At 46.5% G+C, this 20,000-nt stretch overlaps 1 protein-coding gene across 3 annotated transcripts in view; it reads left to right on the forward strand.

Annotated features, from left to right (window-relative positions):
• Positions 1-8,203: 8,203 nt before the first annotated feature.
• Positions 8,204-20,000, forward strand: part of ndst3 (N-deacetylase/N-sulfotransferase (heparan glucosaminyl) 3) — a 39,379-nt gene continuing 27,582 nt past the window's right edge. For 2 of the 3 annotated variants that reach the window (XM_071913031.2, XM_071913029.2), the window contains exons 1-3: positions 8,204-8,562; positions 10,628-11,988; positions 19,543-19,630. In XM_071913031.2, the coding sequence (XP_071769132.1) occupies positions 10,987-11,988; positions 19,543-19,630 (1,090 nt within the window). In that variant the 5' untranslated portion in view covers positions 8,204-8,562; positions 10,628-10,986. Of the gene's footprint in view, positions 8,563-10,414; positions 10,507-10,627; positions 11,989-19,542; positions 19,631-20,000 lie in introns of all 3 variants that reach the window. The other variant, XM_071913030.2, reaches the window with a different exon arrangement.

The raw sequence follows: 20,000 nt of genomic DNA on the forward strand, positions 1-20,000 counted from the left end.
TCATTCACCTAATCAGCAACTGCATTCCATACTGCAGTGCCCATTCTGCTCTGCATATAGATTGCAAGGAAGATAGTCCACAAGGAGGGTTCTGCAGGAGTGTCACGGTGAGAGAGGGACACTGGCACACACACACACACGCACACACACACACACACACACACACATGCACGCCCCAAAAACCAACACACACAGGTGCCGCAGGAGCAACAGTTGGCTCTACCCTGCCTCCCCGAACCCAAGAGACCTCCCTCCAGAGACCCCAGAGACCTCAGCCTCCCTCCTAATCCTCCTCCATCCCTCCCTCTCCAATTCATCCTCTCCTCTGTTCCGTTCCTCCTCCTCCTCTGCCCTTCCCGCCCCGGAGAGTTCTGAGTTCTGACAGAACAGTTAATCATACACTCTCTGCAGGTCTCATCCTACGTGTGCATGTGTGTGTGCGTGTGTGCGTGTGTGTGTGCGTGTGTGTGTCCAGATGTATGCCTTCATTTTCAGCAAGACAGAGGATCTATCTCTCTCGCCTCCATTTTTCACTGTTTTCTCACTCTTTTTCACTCCTCTTTGTCTGCCCTTCCCTTTCCCATATCTCTCCCATTTGTGGCTTCATGTAAGGTTTGCCACGCTACAATTTAAGTTGCAATTGTAAATGTAACCTCTATTGCTCTATTGCTGCAAGTTGCTTTCTTTTGTTGCTGTAAGAAGTACCTTCTGCAGTACAGCCAGTGTTGCGTAACAGAGAGAATGCTTGCAAATACAAACAAGTATAGGACAACAAAAGATGAATTTCAACCAGCTGAAAACGGTTTGTGTGTGTATCCACCACACCAACATTCCAGAGGCAATGAAACAGCCACAATTTGATCAAAGGTTAATCTCCTTTTGCCAAGGGAGATATTCAGGCTCACAGGGCTTTGGGGATGGCTAGTCTACTCTATGTACGTTTCATTTCATATTTATCTGAAGATGTGTAGATCAGCATGATATGATGAACAAAGCATAAAGCCAGGGGCTGACATTCATTAACAGAGTGGTATATTTGAAACAAATAGTTGGGCAAGTGAAATGAAGAGATAATTAGTTTAATGTTGGGAAAGGAAAATGAGAGGTTAAAGGAAAAATCTACGCTTGGATAGCTTTACAGTTAGATAACATCCATTTATTATGTTCAGTGCATTCCAGGAGTTATTTTGTTATCACGTGTTATAATTTACTTTCTTGTTGTAGGCCTACTCACTTTCCTTCAACCTGCCTCATCTACTTCTACTTCAGTAAGTGATTTCTTACATGTCCCAGAATGCCTTTCAACAACCCCCAGAGAAGGGGCATAAACCTGTTGCTTTCAGTCAATGATGGGAGTTTGGGCATGTAAATATAGCTAGCTAGCCAACTAGTTTGTGAACATTGGGATTTGTCTATGATCACAGCCGCACCCCTTGAAGCTGCAATAAGCTAGAAATCACAACACATTTGTAAATAAAGCACAGCAAAGTTGCTGGACTACGGAGGCCCCAAAGGACAAACCTAGCAAAGGACCGTGCGTAAAGGTTAACAACTAAGCTAAACGTACCTACGGAAAAGTGTCGCCGGTTACCAGTCTCGCTTTGCCAGATTTTTCTCCCGCTGAAGGCTAATGTCCCTCAATGACAAGTGAAGAGGGAGGTAGCAAGTTTACTAGTTGAACAAGTTTACTCACTCGCTTCATCAATTCCGCCATTACATGAATTTTTTTCAGGAATGGGAGGGGGAGAGCGCCGCTTTTAAACAGCGAGGAAGGAGCCAAGCTAGTTTTAAAAACATGAAAAGCTCCTGAATGGACCGGGAGGAGCTTCGTTCTGGAGCGGAATTTGACAACAAGCTTTAGAAAAGAGCAGCAACACAGCTGGCTGCTGTGTGGATATTGGTTTATATCATTATGTCTCAATGAAATCTCCAAATAGCACACGTTAGTTTCAGGATTGGTTATAAGGTCTGATAGGCTATCACTTAATTGCAGGTTTAATGTCTTGTGGCTGCATTGCATTCTGGTCTATTGAGGCTATTGTTGGTGGAGAAATAAGTATCTCTTCCTCTTCTACGATTACTCTCTGTGTAATTGTTGATTCTGACGGGCTGACAACAAGATGTTTACCATTCATGTTTTAGGCAGCTGAAAACAATGCTGCTATCACACTCCATTTTAGGTGCTGGAAATATCTGTGTGACGTCACGTTGTCTGTGTTCGGCCAATTATCTGCGGGAAAGAGAAAAATACACCACCAGACAAAAAGATGCACCCAGAAATGCAAGGTCCAGATTTTGGTCATATGGAGAAAATTAATTCTGGGCAAATAATATGTGTGACAGAAGGTTAGGATTAGGATTTGCCAAAGGGTTCAATCACAACACTAATTGTTGCAAAATACAATGTTTCTCTTCATATTCTCAGCAGGCAGAAGTGAAGTTTGGCTTGTGGCAAGTGAAAAGTGTGAATATTTCTTTGGCATGGTATGAACATCCTTGTCCTTGGCACATCGGGTTATTACAGTCACAACAACGCTGCCATGTTACACACCTACCGCTGAAGGTTGTAGATAGATTAACACCATAGAGTCAAAACAGCCATCAGTATCCCTGTTCTCCCTCATACTGATACGCTGGTGCACTCACACTCTCTCTCACACGTTCGCCAAGTGTGCATGGAACTTTTTGTGTGTGTGTGTGCGCTCATGTGTGTGTGAATATTACAAGTCAGCAATTTTGACGTGTGAAAATTGCACACGCTCCCCGGGACATTATTAATTTCCTATTAAACACAATCACACCCGCACGCGCGCACACACAAGGTACACACACGCGCGCACGCAGCCTCTCCCAAAAACAAACTCACATAGTTCACACGCCGTGACTGCTCATCTGATGCTCGTCCTTCTCCTCCATTTCGTTAGACAGAGGGCTGAGTGAGCTATTCTGGGAGAGAACGGCAACTCTCTGTTGGTTTCCCAGCTAAAGAGGCGTCTCCAATAGCAACCGAGACCTATGGCCTACCCCCTGTGGTGTCCAGCTCTCACGCTCGCGGTTGTGAGTGTGTGTGCGTGTCTGTCTGAGTGTGTTTGCGTGCTCATGTGCTCACGCATCTGCGAGTGTATATGTGCTGTGTGCTTGTGTGCGTGCGTGCGTGCGTATAGGAGAAACAGGATGCGATCTATCACTCACAGATCTATAACGGTGGCGCAGAGCGAGGGATGAACACGTTACTGTCAGTGGCAGGCGAGGGAGAGGAGCAGAGGAGAGGAGTGATGTGACTGCTATCGATCCTGCCTGGTAATTACAGCACGATTTATTACCAGAGAGAGAGAGCGGGAGAGAGAGCGGGTATCATATTTAGTTTGGGGTTGTAAGTCAGGTTTTTGGCGAGAGTGAACAAGGTCAGAGAGAGACACAGAGAGATCACTTTACCCCCCCTCGAGTGCTGTGAGATCTGATCACTGTTCTGCTCGCTGACAGCCTGCCCCCTCCTTCCTCTCTCCACTCATTTCTATTTTCTGTTGTGTTTTTGCCTCATTGCTTATAGTCAAACGATGCTGATAGCAGTGATATTCGACACATGTAGACTCATAATGTTGTTTGTTGTTTTTTTTCAGGAGGTTGTATCGAATGGATCCAATGCACATCTGTTAGCTTTCTTTAAACACATATGCCTGCATGTGCGGAGACACTCTGTGCCTTTTGGCCTGTCAAAAGCAACACTTATAATCAGTGCTCAGATGAAGTGTTGACATGATACGAAGTGAAGGTGCACTCTGTCACTCTGAAAACAAGGCGTTCAGTGTATGTGGCTTGTAAAAGTGTGGGAGTATTGGGTTGTTTACAGAGATATGTGGGCGTCAAGCGTGTTGTTGCGGGTAGGTGTGTGCATTTATGTGTGTGCTTGTGTATGTGTGGGGGCAATATTGTTTCTGAACGTGTCAGTATGTTCATATTGGTGAACCACATCCTGTCATTCAATGAGTCAGAAACACACAAACACACGCACACACAACTGTGATCCCACTCAAGTGTATGTGTGATTGCACTGCGGTTACAATGCGGTCTTTTGTTCTTTCATGACCACTAGCTGTTTGCAAAAATATTCACCACATACAGTTTAGGCCTAAATACCCTTCATCCCAAGGCATTAACACATCTGACAATCCTCACGCACTGATTTTTTTCTTTCTTTCTTCATTTGACAAAAACACATAATAACGAATGGAAGTGAAGGAAAAAAATGTCAAGGACAACACAACATTTCTTGGCCTGATTTCCAGTGGGTTCCTACACCTGCACACACACACACACACACACACACACACATGCAACACGCACACATATACACAAGCAAGCGTACACACATGCACAGACATATAGCCTACACATGAAGATACGCACAAACAAACACATACAAAAACATACCGAGGACACAGTGCATTGGCACCTCATGCCATTGAGTACCAGCAGTATAGAGTTACAGTTGTCAATCTGAATTCTTGGAAAGATAACCGACCCCAAATTGAATATGGTTACAAATTACTGGAACAGCAGAACTGGTAATGAGCAAAGCCATCGTCCTGTGAAGTGATATGAGCTTTTAATATGGATTGATTGTCTTTCCATCTTATCAACAACAATGGATACAGGCTAGATAGAGTATCATAACTGATAAACTGAGGGCTCCAGATGAACATTATGTGGGCCTGCTGAATACATGTTAAATAGAAACTAATATACTCATAATATTATGTGTAGCACAGAGTAGTTTGTTGGTGGACGTTGCTATGGTAATCCTGTCACTGGCAGCATTCCAGTAATAGATTGATTTGGGTCTGGTTATTGTATATACTAGACCCACAGAAGGAAGGACCAATCTCTCTCTCTCTCTCTCTCTGTGTGTGTGTGTGTGTGTGTGTGTGTGCATGTGTGTGCTGCCGTGCATGTCTGTCTTTCTTTTATCAATCTGTAAGCCTGGTATTGATCGGCCAAATGATATTTCCTCTAATGTGCCGAGGGGGGGAGAGACAGCTTTCACTTAGCCTCCGAGCTCTTAGGAGAACATCTATCAACATTTCCAGGCATGGGGAAGGGGTTGGAGGGTGGGTGGGTGTGTGTGTGTGTGTGTGTGTGTGTGTGTGTGTGTGTGTGTGGTTTCAATCACATACAGGACACACACCTACACACGATCATACACACACAGAAAACACGCGCAAAATAAACAGCGAGAATCATCTAAAATAGCAACAGCATAAAGCAGCCAACACACCTAACCGAAGCTCAAACATGTTGTTGTTTGCACTGCGGGCGGCGAAAGCTAACACACGCAACCCAGAGAGCCGCTGTAGCCGGAGCACTAGGCTGTGTGCTTTGAGGAAAACAGCCAGGAGAGGACAATCTCATCACCGGCGCCAGGACTCAGGGTCTGGTGTGTGTGTGTGTACGCAACAATCTGTCCGGTGTTTTGCTCTGCTTTGTTTTGTTTCCTTCTTTAATGGAGCGGGTACAGCAAGAGCACGGCCACAGCCTGAATGCTTCACACTCTCCGAGTCCCGGGATGCTGTGATGTATTGTGACGATAATGTCTTCCCCTGTGTTTTTCCACCCGCCAGCTCGCTTTGCTCTCTCCTGGCCTCGCACAGGACTAGAGATTTACTGAGCCACCATTTAGCTCTCAGCGGGGAGAGAGGGGGGGGGGGGGGGGGGGGGGGGGGCTCAGTCGCTCCTCTCCTCTTATCTCTCTTAACAAAAGCCTCTGATGAAGACAACAAGCTTTCTCCCTCTCTCGCTCTCCGTCTCTCTCTCTCTCTCTCATTTGTCTCTTGCTCTGCTCTGTGTTTGACAGTCAGAGTGCTAGTTGAACATGGCAGCTCTGACACCGTTTCACATCTTTAGTTCTTTGTTGTGTGCACTTTCACGCGCGTGTGTGTGTGTGATTGCACGCTTGCGTGCGCGACTGTGTATGGTCCTGGTAGTGCTGCTTGTGCGTCTGCATTTGCCTGCCTGTATCCGTGTGTGTGCTCTTGTGCGTACTTGCATGTGTGTCTCTGTGCATGAGTGCCTGCTTGTGTGTGTGTGTGTGTGTGTGTGTGCTTAAACGTGTGTGTGCATGCGCTCCATTTCTCAGCTTTCTCAGCAGTTATTTCTCTGTTGTTTGAGGCCACGAGTGTCTCTGTGGAATAATAACTGTTTCTGTAATCAGACAACTTGTAAGCAATTAACTGTCTTTTATACAATACTATTATTCTCCCCCGCTTTGTAATTATCTTTAGGGGTATTACATACACACATACACGCACGGGCACGGACCCGCACGCTTACATCCACATGCACAAAGTACATTAAAGCCTGTGCGCAGCTGTCTAGTTTTCATTTCTGGCTTATTGTTCCCAACTAGAGGCATAGCAGAAGTGGTTCTTAGCTTGTAATGTGGAGGAAATGGGTGCACAGCCTCTCTAATTACCCTTCACCCACTGACACTAATTTACATACAAACACAATCGCACTCCAATCAAAACCGTCATTATCTCCGGATTCCATCCTGTAGGGCATGATATTCTGGCTGTTATAATTCATACAAGTTCTGTGTCTCGGCATCCCGGCTCGGTCGTTAGGGTAACTGAGAAGCACAAATAGGGATGTTTCCCGTGATTTGATTTCTCTGTGCCTTGTTTGAGAATATAACCCAAGAATGACTAAATTTCGGAGGCTAAGTAAAGGGTAAGTAAAAGGAACATAACACAGGGGTGATAATTGGGTTGCTTTACTGCAACACTCTGAGTTTATTTTGTGTATTGTGAGTGTCTGTGTGTGTACGTGTGTGTAGGTGTGTGTGTGTGTGTGTGTGTGTGTGTGTGTGTGTTGGGGAGGGGGGGCTACATTCATAAAGTTATCCCCAGTTATACATGAGCTCATGTGACCTATAATCAGCTCCAACATCATCCTTCTGTGAACTATTCTCAGCAATAGCACAGCTGTGTGTCTGTGTTGTTGTGAGTGAATACATTATTTTCTTTGAAACTACTTTGATGCATCGAATACATATGTACTCAAACACACAACACACATACACACACACACACACACACACACACACACACACACATACACATACACACACTCAGGCACACCCTAAAGAAACTCTATTGTAAGACCATTACAATGTGAATGAGGGGCACCCCAGCCCTATTGAGGTGAGAGTAAATTGACTTCCACTGTGTGTGTGTGTGTGTGTGTGTGTGCTTGTGTCAGTGCAAATGGGTTAGCGAGATTGATGAACTAGTGTGGGGGAAAAGAAACAACTAATCAAGTTAGAAACATAGCATGATTGGCGTTCCTGTGCTTGGTTTGATTGGCACTCTGAGGAAGTAATGGGGCTGGTGTGTGTGTGGGTGTGGGTGTGTGTGTCTGTGTGTGTGTGTGTGTGTGTGCCCGCCAGTTGGACACATTAGGTCTAAATGAAGCAACACTAATGGAAACTATGCACATTATTTGAAACCTTCTCAGCTTTCTGAAACACAATGGTTAGACTTAACCAAGGATTAGTTGGTCAGAACTAAAGATAGGGGTGTGTGAGTGGCAGAGTGTGGGTGTGTGTGTGTGTGTGTGTGTGTGTGTGTGAGAGAGAGAGAGAGAGAGAGAGAGAGAGAGCATGTTGTGGGGGAGTAGGAGTGAATAGCAGCTTAATTATTTTGAATGTCAGAATACAGAAATAATGTCTTCTCATCCATTCCATCCATAATTATTCAATCTAATACAAAAAAAATGGATTAGCATTCTGTAGTCTAGGCTATAATATTCAAAATGAAGTGTTCATTCTTTTGCTGTTTTTTTGTTTTTTTTACCCTAAAGCACTACAAGTAGTGCAGAGAGCGGGAGAGATCAGCAGGGCGCGCCACATTAACTTGCACCGGTGCGTATCCGGGTGTGACATCCTGCATCCGACTAACACCAACTAACGGGCCGTGAGCTTTTACCGGGACCGTGATCACTGATGCCCGAGAAAAAGGCTGTTTGTGTCAATCACCCCCAAACACACACACACACACACACACACACACACACACACACACACCCCTAAACTCCCCCGCCCCTTCCCCCTCTATCTCTCTCTCTCTCCCTCCCTCCCTCGGTCGCCTCCACTTGTGTAGGCGCTCTTAAACCGGAGCATTTACGCACGGCAGTCAGTCGTTAACAGACAGCCCGATATCGGCGCTTCTCCGTCCGCTCGCCGCCTAATCTCCACCTTAAACAGCAGAGACAGCGGAGGGACGAGGAGGCATAGAAAAAGGGGAGAGGAGAGGAGAGGAGACGGGAGTAAGAGAAAGAGAAGAATGGTGAATGGGGGGAGGAGAGCGGATCATTCCGGCTGGCCGCCTCTGCTGCTCTAGTGGTGGGTAGCGAGAGGGGAGATGGCACAACGCTTCAGCGTCCAAAACACACCGGAGTGGTGCGCCAGCGAGACAGGAGCCCCAGACCCGCCCGACGCAGCCTCACACTCGCCGCTCCCCCGTCACTCCGTCTTCCCACGCGGCAGCGCCTCCGCCCCGGCAAGAGGTAAGTGGGCGAGTCGGTCGCTCCTTCATCACAGTGAACTCCCGCTGCAGAAAACGGGATGGCCAACTCTCAGCGCTTAGATTAATGTCATCCTCTGCTACTTTGAGTTTATCTTTCGGCCTGTTACCGAGCAGTTGAGAGGGGATATTTATGCTGCGGATTGTTTCTTTTTCTATCTAAATTAAGGGGTTTTGCAGCACACGCATCTGGCACAATATCAGATTTATCCCTTTAGTCGAATTTTCAGTTTTTTCGCGTTTTACTCCTAATAATATGACTGCACTAACCTTAATGGTTAATCTAATGTATATTGGATGGTTAGATAAAAATACCGATGTACTTATTTATAGATTATGTCTGCCTATACCGTCCAATAATTATTATAATTATAAAACAGACCACTAATTAAATTACAGAGATTGCAAAGACTATTGATTTTCAAGTATGCTACAGCTTCCTTTTTCAATTCAAATTCAAATTTTGATAAAAACTTGATTGTTCTCTTGATTGTTTGTGTAGCCTAATAGGCCTACAAAATGCATGAAACACACATTGTGATACTTTGAGTTTCTTGCATGCATACTTCATTATATCGGATTAGGGTTATTAAAATGACAGGCGAAAACTTTCATCAGAGGACGAACAGTTTTCTTGTGTGTTCAATTCCAGCGCCCTCCCGTGGCCCCTTTTAGTGAGACACAAACACACAGTAACAGGTTAAACCAGCACTCATTATTAAGATGAGGGTTCTTATAGGGCTCTAGTATGGAATATACATCCACATACAGTGGAGGCACTCCGCTTTAGTTTCCCTTCCTCACAATTGTACATTTTAATTATTAAATATAAAACACCGGTTTGAATTAACCATCTCTCTCTCTCTCTCTCTGGCTGTGTGTGTACGCTGCGCTCCTGTCTCCTGTATTCATTAGAGTGCAATCAAACTCTTAACTCTGCGGGAAGTAATTAAAAAATTCAGGCAACTCATGATCCCAACATTATTGTACATGACACAGGCCTTTGTGTTCGTGAAAGGTAGAAGTAATTACATGCTACTTTCACCCGCACTCGAATTGCTATAGAGAAAATGTTTATCTCAATTGTCATTAAATATTCCTTCCCTCCTCTTTTTTTTCATTTCCTGGAATTGTATTTGAGGAAAACGATTGGGGTCCCTCCCCTATGACCTTCTCCTCTCATGTGTTCTCAGATGAAGGCTAGGAGTGAGGAAAGAAGGAAGAGGAAAGTGAGGAAAGACTATTGATATTCAACCAGACAGAAGGAGAGAAAGGAAGGGGGGGGGGGGGGGGGGGTAAAAAGATAGAGAGAGGGGGAGAGTGAGACGTAGAGAGAAAAGAGAGCGAGATGCTGTGGGATCTTTTCTTCTCCCTGGCTCCCGGCACATACATTAAGATGCTAATCCTAGTCTTTTTTGTCTCTTTCTATAATTCATTGCATTTTGTTCCTCTCTCTGCTCTTTTTTTCTCTGTCTCTCTTATTCTTGTACTTTCGCTCGCTCGCTCCCGTCCCTGCACCCTGTCAGGGGCTCCCCTCAGATTAGTGCTCCCAGCAAAAGGATTCCAACTCCAATTTTGTGGTAATTCAGACGATTAGGTGCAGGAATAAGGACAGAAGTGCACAGAGTGGTGCACAATTAGAGCAATTCTCTGTAGAGCTTTATAGGACTGATTAGGCGAGCTCCTATCCGCCTCCCCACACTGCCGTATTAACACACAACCAGCTGTTGTTTATTTGTGAGGATTGGGTTTTTGCGTTGTGTTTGTGTTTTTAAGAGTGATGTCATTTTGTGTGTGTGTGTGTGTGTGTTGCGCGCGCGTGTGTGTGTGTGTAGGGGTTGGATAAGCCCCGAGGATGCAGGTTGTTTTCAATCAGCTCTGTAGTTACCAGCTGTGCCCTCACTTTCCCTAGGGTGGCACAACCTAGGTACACACACACACACACACACACACACACACACAGACACACACAGGGCTGATGCATACTATTCAACCTTGCCCAACGAATTCACTCTTTCCTCTTTTCTCCTTGTCTCCTATCTCTGCAGACATTAATCATCAGTTGCTCCGTCTCTGTGTGTGAATCCTCCGTGAGGATCGGAAAGGAGAGAATCCACACCGTCTATTCTCAAGACAGAGGACCCCTGTTCCCCCACATCAGGCACAGCTCCCTCCTCCACCTGCCATGGTGACATGACACACCCCTGAGCGGCTTTGGTCCTTTTTCACACACACACACACACACACACACATACACACACAGACACACACAAGATACACACTCTCCTGGGCTCCTTAAACCCCCCAAAAACTGGCACACGCACTCTCTCGGGCTCCAGCAACCCAAACAGACACACACATACACACGATCCTCTGTCTGCTATACATAACACACCCCCGGTTAGCGATGACGGTGGCCGTGCGAATCCGCCGCCACCTGCGCAGGCTGCTCCTCCTGCTGGCCTCCTGCTGTCTCCTCTCCCTCCTCCTCTCTGCCTACTTCCTCTTCACCAACTCCTCCCCTTCCATGCAGCTCGGCCAGTCCCCGGAGCCCGCCTGCTCCCAGCCCCTGCCCCTGTCCCCGTACCGTCCGCTCCCGTACCCCTACCCCCCCAACCCGCCGCACACGCACGTCCACACGGACCCCGTGGCGCTGGTGCTGGTGGAGTCCCAGTACTCCCAGCTGGGCCAGGACATCGTGGCGATCTTGGAGTCGGCGCGCTTCCAGTTCCGCATGGAGATCGCCCCGGGGAAGGGCGACCTGCCGCCGCTGACCGAGAAGGGCCGCGGGCGGTACTCGCTCATCATCTACGAGAACCTGCTGAAGTACGCCCACGCCGACACGTGGAACCGGCAGCTGTTGCACCAGTACTGCAGCGAGTACCGCGTGGGCATCATAGGCTTCTACCGCTCCAACGAGAACTCCCCGCCGCTCCTCAAACTCCGAGGCCTGCCGCTGGTGCTGCGGACCAACCAGGCGCTGCGGGACTGCTGCGTGGCGTCCAGCTCTCCCCTCCTGCACCTGACCAAGCCCGGCATGGAGCGAGGGGCCTTGCCCGGGGAGGACTGGACCTCCTTCTCCTCCAACCACTCCACCTACCAGGCCGTGCTGCAGGCGCGGGCCAGGGAGGGAGCCCCCGGGGCCGGCAGCGGGGACAATCCGGCCCCCGGGTTCAGCCTCGGCCTCCAAGCCACGGTGGTGCAGGACATGGGGCTCTACGACGGGGTGAGGAGGGTGCTGTTCGGACAGGGACTGGGCTACTGGCTCCACAGACTCATCCTGGTGGACGCCATCGCCTACCTCACAGAGAGGAAGCTGTCCCTGGGTCTGGACCGCCACATCATGGTGGATATAGACGACATTTTCGTGGGGAAGGAAGGGACACGCATGAACGCCAAGGATGTGAAGGTACGGAAGGGTGGAGGGCGTGCGGTTGTGTGTGTCAGAGGGGAAGATAGAGTGAGAGAGAGAGAAGGTAAAGAGAGAATTCAGGCAGGGTCAAGGGTGTTGGATTCGATTTTTCATGCTGCTGTCAACTTCTGAAAACAGTAATGGATGCTCGTGCGACAGTGACATGAATGAATGTTTACTTAAGGAATTAATTTGCTACGTTGCAAGATTTTAGCAAGAGAGTGCTGCAGAGGATTGTAGCCTGGGCAGCGGGTGCAGCGAGGGGATATCTGGGAAAAGCTTATGCGTGTGCGTATGTGTGTGTGTGTTGTCTCGTGTGTGTGCGTTGTGTACCAAGTGCGTATTGTGCAAAGTGTGTGTGTTGGGGTACAGCGAGAGGGTATTTAGCTCAAATGGAGGTTTAGCCAGAAGTAAAGAGGCCATTTAAGGGAACAAAGAAGGGGAGTGAAAGAGAGAAAGAGGAGGGGGGGAGAGAGAGAAAGAGAGGTAGTGAATGAGCCGGTGAAAAGATGAATGGCACTTATTCCTCTTTTCCCACGTTCCTCCTCTTAGGGAGACTAAAGGAGAGTCAGCCATGCAGCCCGCCTCTCAAGGCGGCTATTGTTTCGACACACACGCATGCTTGAGCACACACACACACACACACACACACACACACACAGATGTGCACCTGCACACGTAGACACATGCACAAATACACACACATGCATGCAAACACTGATTTATAGGGAAAGCTAATATTTTGAATAAGAGAAAAATCCTCTCAGGTTTCCTGGTGTGTCGCTTGATAAAACTCTCTTCTGCACAAGGAATTTTGTTTGAAATCTGTGATCACATTCTCCTGCTGTGTCTTTGCCCAGGGCAAATCAAACTGTGTTTGGTGAGTTTAGTGTGTGTGTGTGTGTGTGTGTGTGTGTGTGTGTGCGACTGAGACAGGTGAGATTTATGCTGTGCTGCGGTGATGTGCATGAGACGAGACCAGGGGCATCTGCCCGTCTCACTGCAGCCACACTGTCACAGAATGTACATGGTAGGGAGGTGTGTGTCTGTGTGTATGTGTGTGTGTGTGTGTGTTAGTGTGTGGGTGTTTGTGAATCACTTCTTTAGATTAGAATGTCACTTCCCGTCAATGGCTGACACCTGTCCCGTCATGCACAGAAAAAAATGAGCCACCTGTCCGGGGTTGAAAGTGAGAGAGGAGAGAGGAGAGGAGAGGAGAGGAGAGGAGAGGAATGGGGATTGAGAAAACAGGAGTGCAGTGGGTGGTGAAGTGGAGAGGAATTCCACCCTTGAATATAAAAGATGCTTGGATCCAAAGAGGAGAAAAAGTGTGCGTACTCACAAACGCACGCACACACACACACACACACACACACACACACACACATACACACACGCTCGCAAAACGAGCACACAAGCGTTCTCTAGTTGGAGTTTTCATTTTAAGTCTGCCTGACTTTTCAGCTTTGTAGCATAAATATACATGAGGATGAGCCAGTGCCATAACAGAAGGATAGGGAGATGGGGGATGGAGGGAGAGGTAGAGAGAGAGAGAGAGAGATGGAGAGATAGAGACAGGGGTAGAAAAAGAGAGAGAGAGAGTCGGAGAGAGATACCATTTGAAAACCCAAACACTCCTGTCGCTTCCATGTGCAATTCCTCTGTTCTCCGTCTGCCTCTCCCTTCAGCAGAGTTGGCAATCACAGAGAGAGGGACTGGAGGAAGAAGGAAGGCAAGGAGACGGAGATGGAGGGAGGAAGGGAGGGGCAGGTGGAATATGGCGCCTAGGGGAAGAGTTAGCAGCTAACTGAGCAGTGTCAGAGAAACAAAACGCTGAAGGGAAATGAGGGAGCGGAGGAGAGGAGGAGGAGGAAGACGAATTTGGTAATTTGTTGCATCACTCCCCACAGAGATGGAGAGCTTCAGGTAGATTTGTCATGGTAGAGCTTGAACAAGGTGTTAGGTGATGAGTGTGTGTGCACATATGCACCTTGTACAGTATATACACACATGCATACAGTCACATCAACCGTTTCATTGTACCGTATCTCCCCTTCATGTCTCATTTTCTCTGTCGTGATGCCAGGGCTTTCTGGTAAGTCAACACTTATTAATTCATGGTTGGATCTTGTTTGATTAGCAAATCTTGCCATTTGTTCCAAGATGGGCTGATAAATAGAATTCTTTCCTCCCAACCATGTCAAGACATCTCTAAGTATTGTGCAGAAAATGTTATTTTAGCATTGCAAAAGTGGTAATTAGGAATCGCGCGCAAACTACATGAAAATGTAAATCCCTCCTCATCCCTCGTCCTACAAACACAGCTTATGTGTAACGCAGCATCGGAGCATCGAGCGGGGCCTGTTATTGACCAATTAGTAGGACAAGGCATCTGCAGCCCCAATGTTAGAAATCCCTTTCTACCTCTGTAAAGCCAACATCCAATCTCCTGCTCTCCCAGAGAGAGAGAGAGAGACGGAGCGAGAGATGGAGTGAGGGAGACAGAGAGAGAGAGGCCAATTAAAATGCCACCCTCCTTCTCTCTGCACTCTTCATTAGTCTCACCCCACGAGTTCATCTGGTGACAAACAATACCTACACACACCCCCCCCCGACTCCACACACACACGCACGCGCACACACACACACACACACACACACACACAGCTGTATTTCCTCTATTAAAATGATTCACAGGGAGGCACCCCATGGATGACATTTCTCAAAATGAGGGATGATGCCAGTCAAAAACTCCCATCAATGAGACGCGTATGTGTGTGTCTGTGCGTGTGTATTTCATTCATGCATGCAGGTTTCCATCGTTCTTTCCCTCTCTCCCTGGAAGGGGTCGTCAGGCAGGTGTCTGATTCTGGTCTTCAGATCTCTCTTTATCACCTCTTCCTCTTCCCCCCCACTCCTCTGCTCACCTTCTTCCTCACCCTCTCCTCACCATCTACAGCCGATTTGTATTCCTCCCTCAGCCTCTCTCTCACTCTTTTCTCGCTCTCGTCCTCTCCGAGCTCCAATTCTCTGCAATGGCACCACATGCTCCTAAGTGAAGAGCACACACACACACACACACACACACACACACACACACACACACACATGTGAACATACATGAACCCAGAAGCACATGCACTCCCATTGCACATAGAGCCGGATCGACTTAACATCACTTTGTTTTGACAATAACCTAAAATTAAAATCTTAATGTGTATCTTTTCTCTGTGTAAATTTGGCCCAAGTCTTAAAGTTTAATACTTATTTGAAGAATAAAGTGGGCAACATTTCCACTGATGGTTTATTAAGTAGAGAGATTTTGCCCATTTTTCATTACAGTAGACAAAGCCTCTGGGAAACTTTGTGGCTTAGTAGTCAGTAATTTATTGTACAGTCCTACTTAAAGTTAATCTTTAGACCTAATTAAGTATGACGCATATTTGCCATTTTAGTCAATGAAACTGAGCTGATTCCATATCCGTTTATTACTTCGCCAAATATTATTACAGCAGCAATGACGAAAAGACAGAAATAATAGAACTGGCAAAAAAACATTTCAAAACCAATGTAAAAAGAGAAGGAAAAGGAGAGTTTTTGGCCTATAGTCACATTAGGCAAGCTATTAAACTACTTTTGTTTCACCAACACAAAAATGTTTTTTTTTTTGCACAGCTGATGTTGTGAGAAAATTGAAATGGCTCCAACCTCATTTGCTATTGCTATTGCTAAATTAGAGACAGAATTTGAGAAAGCTGCATGCGCTACTCACTTAGTGCATGGTAATCTCTGGCACCCTTCTAAAAATATGTTAGGTCTTAATGTTTTTAAAATGATATAAAGTTGCAGGTGGGGAAGGGGGAAAAAGAGATTTAGAGGAAGACAGAGGAGGATATTTTCTTCCTTCCAGTATGTCGCTTCCTGACATCTGCTCTCATTTACCCCCTGATCTGGACGAGTGCATTTATACAACTCAGCCCCACAGGGAACTACTAGTTTTACACCATATTTAAAAAAAACAAAACAATAAAGCATTCTTCAAATATTTCAGGGGTTTGCAATTGTGAAAAATTGTGAGAAAGACTGGAAGCCCAATGTTTACAAGTCACTGCAATTTTATTGTAATGAAGAGTATAATTAAATCAATTGTCAACGCGCAAATCATCTCAGCAACTTTTTATTTGAGGCACAATTTTTTGCCAATGCTCTCACTTTTACTCCAAATTAACTCTGAGAACATGGCCGTGTGCCATGCATTTTTTCAGAAAATCAAGCAGGTTTTTTTTTTTTGGTCACAGTAATCACTGAAACTCAAAATCCTTGAGGGGCTGCCAAGTAGAATTTAGTGTAGGTGTAGCGATGCCAAAGCAATCACAAGTGCCTCGAATCTGTGAAGGGAAGTGGATGGTTCGGTACAACACTGGGATGGAAAAAGCTACACGGACTTGAAGCTTGACAAGCAAGGAGGGAGGCGAGACGGAGAAGGAAACAGAGAAAGCAAAAAAAAAAGGAAGATTGGCATTTGCTGGTAAAGTGCTCTTCCTGCTCATCAAATAGAAATGCCTGACCCAGTTAAAGTCGTTGGTCTACGCATCGCATGCACACATGCACAAATAAGCACATGCACACTCATGTAGACGCATCGAGAAGTCTGACCTGCTTCTTCACAAAAATTAAACCCTCTAAAATCGATCTTGTTTCTTGTGTGAAAAGCTCTACATCTGTTTGCACATAAATAAATTCCCACTCACAAATAGATTCTTTTACAATTATCTTTATTATTTTATTAGATCTCTACCGCAAGCGCAAAGGCTGGGGAATTCTCTCCCGGTTGAGGGAAAAGAAACGGAGAAAAGGCGAGAATGACAGAATGGGGATATAGTGGAGTGGTGGTGGGGAGAGAAGGGTTTGTGTAAGGCAGTGAATGCCAGCTGTCCAGATGCCTGTCTCCCATGTGTTTGAACCCCAACATCTAGCTGGCACCTCATCTGACGCTCACCACACACACACACACACACATACACACACACACACAGATAGAGAGAGAGACATACTGGCATTGCTTCTGACACTAGCAGTGTTAGGCAGCTGTAGGATTGGGCACAGAAAGGAGGGCTATCGCTAACCGCTAATCCCAGTGTGTGTTTACCTTCATCACCAGGATTGTCAAGATCTCTCACATGCTACATAGTCCCACCTCCTGCTAATCCAAATCCCCCTCCTTTCTCTTAGAGGATCTCTTATGCCCCGTTTTATAACCGTCCCCGGCTCTGAGCTCCGGTATCCGGCGGACAGATTGGCACCGTATTGCTCAAAGCCTTCCATTCTCCCAGATCTGCTAGCGGTACCTTCAGAAAAAAACAGCAGGAGAGGACTTCATTGTCCCAGACAGCCAGAATAAGGGTTTTGTCATGTGCTCAGTGTTTCTGCCCACAAGAAGCGCACTCCTTTTCCTCGCCGGGCATGGATCTTCTACCAAGAGATGAAGGCTTTCTGTTTCTGAGAAAAACACTCAAGGTAGTAGTTAAATCCTGAGCCTGTTCTTTCAGCGCCTACTAATAAGGAATCAATCTAATGATCAGTCATTTGTGCTTGTAGTTGAAAAACAGGTCAAAGGCCAACTAATTGGCATGTGGTATCGAGGCTCACTGAGGCATCACAAGCAGGTGCAGCTGTTTTGGTTTGCGCTACGGCTGTTAGGTAGCAGAATACAAACGGGGGGCTGAAACTAATCTACTACTGCATGTTTGCGCACACACACACACACACATACCTACACACACTCACTCACACACACACACACACACACACACACACACACATACTCACTCACGTTAATAATGCATTTGGTCCAAGCACACCGGGGAATGTGTATTGAGTTAGAATGCAAAGCACTCAGCTGCAAACTTAATTTTAAGTCTGTGTCTACACATTTGTGGTTGTGGATGTGTGTGTGTGTGTGTGTTTGTGTGAATTTAAGATGTAAAGCATGTCATAACGGAGGAGACAGAGGATCAGATTAGGGAGCTGTGCACATCTGTCAACATGCAGTCATCTTCAACACCATTAGATTAAACCTAATGAAGATGCTCTGTGTTTATATATTTGTGTGTGTGTGCGTGTGTGTGTGTGTGTGTGTGGGACAGAGAGAGAGAAAGAGAGAGAGAGAGAGAGAGAGAGAGAGAGAGAGAGAGAGCGACTGGCTGGCACTGCCAATGAATCCTGACTCTGGCATCAGCTGCTCAGGTCTCATAAATCAGGAAGGGTTCCTCACTCTGTGCTGTGGGATCGATTAAAACCAGCAAAGATTGTTAATAGAGATGTGGTGTGTGGAGACCGAGCCGACTGAAAGATATACGGCCAGATATGAGGTTGAAAAATAAACAAAGAGGGTTGAGGGAACGAACGGTGGGGGAAAAAGTGCGGTGATAGCGAGAAGATGGAGTGGGAGAGCGGGAGAGAGAAAAGAGCAAGAGGAGAGAGGTAGAGGGAGAAAGAGAAAGAGCGATCTTTTCCTCCACGCTGCTTCAGCCTTCCTTTCAAATCAGAACAGGCCCCGTCTCCTGAGAATGTGACATTTTCACGGAGCGGGCGAGGGAGAGATGGAGAAGGGGGGGGTGGGAGGGTGGACGGGGAGGGGGGGTGAAAGATGGATGGGGCGGGGGTTGCAGGTTCTTAGAACGGGCGGGTGGAAGAAAAGAGGGAGAAGCAGAGGTGATGGAAGGGGTGGTGGCAAGGACGGAGGGAGAGAGAGAGAGAGAGAGAGGGAGGGAGGGAGGGGGGGTGCATGTTCTTACTTGCTAGAAGAGTGTTAGGGATGGATGGAGAGAGTGATGAGAAGGGAGGAGTGTGTGTGGGGGTTATTAGTCCACCCTCCAGAGGCTACTAATGCACTGACCTTCATTAACTTGCATTACTGTCTGTGTGTGTGCATGTGCACCGGCGTGTGTGCGCTCCCTTTAGTTAACACTCATTACGGAGCCTTTGTTTAAAGGCCAGTAAACTAATGAAGTCATTAAATAAGTGGAGAACATCCTGATTCGGGATTGGAACTGGAGACGGAGGTGGCTTTAAGAACAGGCGCAGCGTGGAGAACGCTAAGAGATATTCAGAACAGAAGAACAACAACAGGCAAAATGCATTTTTTATGAGGTTCTCTAATGGGACGTCTGTGTGTGTGTGTGTGTGTGTGTGTGTGTGTGTGTGCACTGTTACAGTAGTCAGGAGGAATAGCATCGCCATCGTCAAGTTGCAGGATAAACACTGATGAGTACACACACACACATATACACACACACACACAACCAGAGTACATACACACACACAGCCATCATGACAGTCCCTCAGAGGGAGCAGAGGTAGTCTAAATATACAATAGAGAGACATAAGACTTGAAGTAGACATATCAGGTGTTTATCTCTACAACTGCTGGCTAGGGAGCGATGAACCTAATATACTCTGTCTGTCTGCATGGTTGAAGGGGTTGGATATGATTCTAACTTTGTTGTTCTTTCTCTATCTATCTATCTATCTATCTATCTATGACTGCAGACTCTCCTTGACACTCAGAAACAGCTGCGTTCTCAGATCTCCAACTTTACCTTCAACCTGGGCTTCTCTGGGAAGTTCTACCATACAGGTGTGTGTTGTTTGTGTGTATTAGCCAGAGTAGCTGTTTGTGAATACGTCTGCCTCATGTTAACTTACCATCTGAACTTACCATGCTGTCCCAGACCTAGACGGCAACCACAAGAATGTTAACAAAATCATGCAAATACCTTGAATAAAATTGTCCAAAGATCATTTTTTTGTCAACTAGATTGTATGTATGTATTCATTCATTTAAGTGGGCTCAGGACAAAATACAGACATTTGTCAAGAAGGCACAGTTTACGGCTTTTTTCATTAGATAGTTTGCCCTCATGAAATAATGAGGCATGCTCGTCTTTTAAATTGTGCATGTGAAGTTATTTTTGAAATTCCGTTCGGCATCACTCAAGACACTGAAC

This window comes from Centroberyx gerrardi, chromosome 3 (assembly GCF_048128805.1).
Source record: "Centroberyx gerrardi isolate f3 chromosome 3, fCenGer3.hap1.cur.20231027, whole genome shotgun sequence".
NCBI lineage: Eukaryota > Metazoa > Chordata > Actinopteri > Beryciformes > Berycidae > Centroberyx > Centroberyx gerrardi.